Below are 7,085 nucleotides of genomic sequence, written 5' to 3'. Positions count from 1 at the left end.
TCACTTCCGTCATCATGAAGTGCTTTGAGAGACTAGTCAAGGACCATATCACCTCCACCCTACCTGACACCCTAGACCCACTCCAATTTGCTTACCGCCCAAATAGGTCCACAGACGATGCAATCTCAACCACACTGCACACTGCCCTAACCCACCTGGACAAGAGGAATACCTATGTGAGAATGCTGTTCATCGACTACAGCTCGGCATTCAACACCATAGTACCCTCCAAGCTCGTCATCAAGCTCGAGACCCTGGGTCTCGACCCCGCCCTGTGCAACTGGGTTCTGGACTTCCTGACGGGCCGCCCCCAGGTGGTGAGGGTAGGCAACAACATCTCCTCCCCGCTGATCCTCAACACGGGGGCCCCACAAGGGTGCGTTCTGAGCCCTCTCCTGTACTCCCTGTTCACCCATGACTGCGTGGCCATGCACGCCTCCAACTCAATCATCAAGTTTGCGGACGACACAACAGTGGTAGGCTTGATTACCAACAACGACGAGACGGCCTACAGGGAGGAGGTGAGGGCCCTCGGAGTGTGGTGTCAGGAAAATAACCTCACACTCAACGTCAACAAAACTAAGGAGATGATTGTGGACTTCAGGAAACAGCAGAGGGAACACCCCCCTATCCACATCGATGGATCAGTAGTGGAGAGGGTAGCAAGTTTTAAGTTCCTCGGCATACACATCACAGACAAACTGAATTGGTCCACTCACACTGACAGCGTCGTGAAGAAGGCGCAGCAGCGCCTCTTCAACCTCAGGAGGCTGAAGAAATTCGGCTTGTCACCAAAAGCACTCACAAACTTCTACAGATGCACAATCGAGAGCATCCTGGCGGGCTGTATCACCGCCTGGTACGGCAACTGCTCCGCCCTCAACCGTAAGGCTCTCCAGAGGGTAGTGAGGTCTGCACAACGCATCACCGGGGGCAAACTACCTGCCCTCCAGGACACCTACACCACCCGATGTTACAGGAAGGCCATAAAGATCATCAAGGACATCAACCACCCGAACCACTGCCTGTTCACCCCGCTATCATCCAGAAGGCGAGGTCAGTACAGGTGCATCAAAGCTGGGACCGAGAGACTGAAAAACAGCTTCTATCTCAAGGCCATCAGACTGTTAAACAGCCACCACTAACATTGAGTGGCTGCTGCCAACACACTGTCATTGACACTGACCCAACTCCAGCCACTTTAATAATGGGAAATGATGTAAATATATCACTAGCCACTTTAAACAATGCTACCTTATATAATGTTACTTACCCTACATTATTCATCTCATATGCATATGTATATACTGTACTCTAGATCATCGACTGCATTCTTATGTCACTAGCCACTTTAACTATGCCACTTTGTTTACTTTGTCTACATACTCATCTCATATGTATATACTGTACTCGATACCATCTACTGTATGCTGCTCTGTACCATCACTCATTCATATATCCTTATGTACATATTCCTTATCCCCTTACACTGTGTATAAGACAGTAGTTTTGGAATTGTTAGTTAGATTACTTGTTGGTTATCACTGCATTGTCGGAACTAGAAGCACAAGCATTTCGCTACACTCGCATTAACATCTGCTAACCATGTGTATGTGACAAATACAATTTGATTTGATTTGATTTGATGTCTGTAGGAGAGGTGTGGGGGGGGGTATGTTGTAGGTTACTCTAGATGTGTCCTAGGTTAGATGATTATTACAGCTTATTTTTCTAGAGATTTCTGGTTACCTAATCAGTTAGATCTATTTGCTTGGGGGAATTATGGTTCCTTCAGTGACCTAGCTTCCCATTAACAAACATTTACTGAGCAGCACTCATTACATAATCAGATAATTTTCTCCCTTTAATCCATTTATCAATGTTTTGGTTTGGGCTGTGTGGAGATGATTCTATCTTTATTTCCGGAGTTGAGAAACAGATGACTAGAGGAGAGGAAGAGACAAACATACAATATGACATGTGTAAGGAGAGATGATCTGGCATGTGCTGTACTTTATGTACTAGCTTATACATGATTTAGACCTGAATGTGCAAACCATGTGTGAGTGTGTTGAGTTTTTGCTTTTGAAGAAGCTGATTAATTATTGATGTTTCATTGGAGAGGAGAGGCTTACACACACACAGAGTGAGAGAAACACAGGAATGTTATCAGTGTAACAAATGTGTACCTTTATTTAACTAGGCAAGTCAGTTAAGAACACATTCTTATTTTCAATGACGGCCTAGTGGGTTAACTGCCTGTTCAGGGGCAGAACGACAGATTTGTACCTTGTCAGCTCGGGGATTTGAACTTGCAACCTGTGTGTGTGTGTGTGTGTGTGTGTGTGTGTGTGTGTGTGTGTGTGTGTGTGTGTGTGTGTGTGTGTGTGTGTGTGTGTGTGTGTGTGTGTGTGTGTGTGTCTTGTTATACTTATAAAGTAAAGATGTGGTCAGATATAGTAGGGCAGGCTGGGATGGGGGCTTCAGGAACTAAGCTGAATCAGTCTTCTCAAGGTTAATAAGGTGAATCACGATTTCAACAGCATTCTGATGGACAGATCTGTTTCATCATCTGACATGAGGTACAGTATAGAATTGGACACTTGTGTTTGACCATATTATGATACAGAATGTAGAAAATACTGCTGAGATTGTTTGTGTTATTGTTTTTCCAAACGTGCTCCCTCTAACTATATAGGCTATCGCCCTCATCATTCTGAGAATCTTGTGTTGACCTAACTGGCCCAGGAAAAGCCACCTACAGCCACTGTGTAACAATCAATCAATTGCCCTGGCAACGACTAAAGTAAATATTGTCTTTCTCTGCTGAGGAGGGCTGTAGTCCTGCACTCTACTAAGGCAATAATGCAGACAGTCATGAAGACGGATGGAGGTTATCTCCCTGGTCTGCCCGATGAAGGGCCAGATGCCAGGCCAGATGCAGGGCCACCGGTGGGATTCACTTGGCCTCTCATTAGGAGGTGTAATGGTGTTTTTAAAGCACACCTGCTTCAGCACGCTATAATCCCCACAGAGAAAGAGTGAAGGGGAGAGGGAGAGAGAGAGAGGGGGGAGAGAGAGAGAGACTAATTTTACCCCAATAACTACTGGGGGATATGCATCAACAGCAACCTTGGAAAAATCCTCTGCATTATCATTAACAGCAGACTTGTACATTTTCTCAGCAAAAACAATGTGTTGAGCAAATATCAAATGAGCTTTTTACCAAGTTATCGTACGACAGACCACGTATTCACCCTGCACACCCTAATTAACAAACAAACAAACCAAAACAAAGGCAAAGTCTTTTCTTGCTTTGTTGATTTCAAAAAAGCTTTTGACTCAATTTGGCATGAGGGTCTGCTATACAAATGGATGGAAAGTGGTGTTGGGGGAAAAACATACGACATTATAAATCCATGTACACAAACAACAAGTATGTGGTTAAAATTGGCAAAAAAACAAACACATTTCTTTCCACAGGGCCGGGGGGTGAGACAGGGATGCAGCTTAAGCCCCACTCTCTTCAACATATATATATCAAAGAACCTTACCTTGAATCTAAAGTCCATTGTCTACTGTTTGCTGATGATCTGGTGCTTCTGCCCCTAACCAAGGAGGGCCTACAGCAGCACCTAGATCTTCTGCGCATATTCTGTCAGACCTGGACAGTAAATCTCAGTAAGATAAACATAATGGTGTTCCAAAAAAAGTCCAGTTGCCAGACCACGAATACAACTTCCATCTAGACCCTGTTGCCATAGAGCACACAAAAAACGATACATACCTCAGCCTAAACATCAGCACCACAGGTGACTTCCACAAAACTGTGAATGATCTGAAAGACAAGGCAAGAAGGGCCTTCCATGCCATCAAAAGGAACATCAAATTTGACGTACCAATTAGGCTCTAAAAATACTTGAATCAGTTATAGAACCCATTGCCCTTTATGGTTGTGAGGTCTGGGGCCTGCGCACCAATCAAGAATTCATAAAATGGGACAAACACCAAATTGAGACTCTGCATGCAGAATTCTGCAGAAATATCCTCTGTACCACATAAAACACCAAATAATGCATGCAGAGCAGAATTTGGCCGATACCCTCTAATGATCAAAATCCAGAAAAATTCTACAACCACCTAAAAGGAACCAATTCCCAAACCTTCCTTAACAAAGCCATCACCTACAGAGAGATGAACCTGGAGAAGAGCCCCTAAGCAAGCTGGTCCTGGGGCTCTGTTCACAAACACAAACACACCCCACACAGCCCCAGGACAGCAACACAATTAGACCCAACCAAATCATGAGAAATCAAAAGGATAATTACTTGACACATTGGCAAGAATTTACAAAAAAACAGGAGAAAATTAAAATGCTATTTGGCCCTAAACAGAGAGTACACAGTGCCAGAATACCTGACCACTGTGACTGATCCAAAATTAAGGAAAGTTTGACTATGTACAGACTCAGTGAGCATAGCCTTGCTATTGAGAAAGGCCGCCGAAGGCAGTCCTGGCTCTCAAGAGAAGACAGGCTATTTGCACACTGCCCACGAAATAAGGTGAAACGGAGCTGCACTTCCTAACCTCCTGCCAAATGTATGACCATAGAGACACATATTTCCCTCAGATTACACAGATCCACAAAGAATTTGAAGACAAATCCAATATTGATAAACCCCCATATATTGGGTGAAATACCACAGTGTGCCATCACAGCAGTAAGATGTGTGACCTGTTGCCACAAGAAAAGGGCAACCAGTGAAGAACAAACACCATTGGAAATACAACCCATATTTATGTTTATTTATTTTTCCTTTGGAACTTTAACTATTTTTGCACATCATTAAACACTTTATATAGACATAATATGGCATATCTTTATCATTTTGGAACTTTTGTGAGTGTAATGTTTACTGTTAATTTTTTATTGTTTGGTTAACTTTTGTTCATTATCTATTTCACTTGCTTTGGCAATGTAGACATGTGTTTCCCATGCCAATAAAGCCCCTTAAATTGAAATTGAATTGAGAGGGAGAGACCAGGGGAGGGTGTAACGGTTTTCTGGTGAAAGAGAGGCGGACCAAAATGCAGCGTGGTTATTTTTGTACATCTTTAATAAAGACAATCTACAAAAACAAGAAACGTGAAAAACCCAAACAGTCCTCTGGTGCCACAAACACAAAGACAGGAACAATCACCCACAAGAGACCTAAAGAATATGGCTGCCTAAATATGGTTCCCAATCAGAGACAACGATAAACACCTGCCTCTGATTGAGAACCACTCTAGGCAACCATAGACTTACCTAGAGTACTACTCTAACCACAATCCCATACCTACAAACAACCCCAGACAAAACAAACCACATAAATCCCCATGTCACACCCTGGCCTAACCAAAATAATAATGAAAACACAGAATACTAAGGCCAGGGCGTGACAGTACACCCCCCCCCCCCCCCCCCCCCCCCCCCCCCCCCCCCCCAAAGGAGCAGACTCCCGGCCACCACCTAAATCCATAGGGGAGGGTCTGGGTGGGCGTCTGTCCATGGTGGCGGCTCTGGCGCTGGACGTGGACCCCATTCCAACAGTCTCTGTCCACCTCCTTCGCGTCCCTTGATTGGCGACCCTCGCCGCCGACCCAGGCCTTCTAACCCCAACAAAGGGCCCACCTGGACTGAGGGGTGCCTCACGACTGAGGAAGTTCAGGACCGAGGGGAAGCTCGGGACTGAGGGGGAGCTCGGGACTGAGGGGGAGCTCGGGACTGAGGGGGAGCTCAGGCAGGTTGATGGATCTGGCAGATCCTGGCTGGCTGGTGGTTGTGGCAGACTGGTGGTTCCGACAGATCCTGGCTGAATGGCGGATCCTGGCTGAATGGCGGCTCTGGTAGATCCTGGCTGACTGGCAGTTCTGGCAGATCCTGGCAGTTCTGGCAGATCCTGGCTGAATGGCGGATCTAACGGATCCTGGCAGACTGGCGACTCTGGCGGATCCTGGCTGACTGGCGGCACTGGCGGCTCCTGGCGGCACTGGTGGCTCCTGGCTGACTGGCGGCACTGGCGGCTCCTGGCTGACTGGCGGCTCCTTACAGACTGGTGGCACCTTGCAGACTGGCGGCACTGGCGGCTCCTTGCAGACTGGCGGCATCTTGCAGACTGGCGGCACTGGCGGCTACTGGCGGCACTGGCGGCTCCTGGCAGACTGACGGCACTGGCGGCTCCTGGCAGACTGGCGGCACTGGCGGCTCCTGGCAGACTGGCGGCGCTGGGCAGACGGGTGGCTCAGGCGGCGCTGGGCAGACGGGTGGCTCAGGCGGCGCTGGGCAGACGGGAAGCTCCGGCAACGCTGGACTGAGGAGCTCTGGCAGCGCTGGACTGAGGAGCTCTGGCAGCGCTGGACTGAGGAGCTCTGGCACCTCTGGAATGAGGGGCTCTGGCAGCGCTGGACTGAGGGGCGGGAGCTCTGGCAGTGCCGGACAGGCGAGAGACTCCGGCTGCGCTGGAGAGGAGGAAGGCTCTGGCAGCACTGGACAGGTGAAAAACTCCATCAGCGCTGAAGAAGAGGAAGGCTCTGGCAGCGCTGGACTGAGGAGCTCAGGCGCCTCTGGAATGAGGGGCTCTGGCGCCTCTGGACTGAGGGGCTCTGGCGCCTCTGGACTGAGGGGCTCTGGCGCCTCTGGACTGAGGGGCGGAAACTCTGGATACACCGAACAGGCGGTAGCACCTGTATTGATGGGACGGAGAAACAGCCTGGTGCGGGGAGCCGGCACTGGTGGTCCCGGGCCGGGGACACGCACCTCCGGGTGAGTGCAACGAACAGGACACACCGGGTTGTGAAGGTGTACTGGAGACCTGGTGTGTATAGCCTGCATCAAATCCCCCGGAACTCCAACACACGTTTCAGGCTGAGTACGAGGTACTGACACAGGTGGCATCGGACAGCTAACACGCTCTTCAGGGTGAATGCCGTGCATACTATGCCAAACCAACAGCTTTCTCTCTACTCTGTCCAATACATCCTCAACACTCTCAGACTCAGCACTCAGCTTCGCCGACAGCTCCAATTCCATCCATGGCTCCTTA

At 48.4% G+C, this 7,085-nt stretch overlaps 1 protein-coding gene across 1 annotated transcript; it reads left to right on the top strand.

Moving 5' to 3' along the window:
• The first annotated feature begins 6,425 nt into the window (after positions 1 to 6,425).
• On the top strand, positions 6,426 to 6,809 carry LOC135561639 (sericin-1-like). Its single transcript, XM_065003360.1, has one exon. It carries the CDS (start codon positions 6,426 to 6,428, stop codon positions 6,807 to 6,809), a length of 384 nt encoding a protein of 127 aa, XP_064859432.1.
• The last annotated feature ends 276 nt before the right edge of the window (positions 6,810 to 7,085 follow it).

The sequence above is a fragment of the Oncorhynchus nerka genome, linkage group LG18, assembly GCF_034236695.1.
Source record: "Oncorhynchus nerka isolate Pitt River linkage group LG18, Oner_Uvic_2.0, whole genome shotgun sequence".
In the NCBI taxonomy this organism is placed as follows: Eukaryota; Metazoa; Chordata; class Actinopteri; order Salmoniformes; family Salmonidae; genus Oncorhynchus; species Oncorhynchus nerka.
This window is presented reverse-complemented; position numbering and strand designations above follow the sequence as displayed.

Coding starts and splice junctions, on each gene's coding strand:
- LOC135561639 (XM_065003360.1), top strand. CDS start 6,426: ATGAGGGGCTCTGGCAGCGCTGGACTGAGGGGCGGGAGCTCTGGCAGT.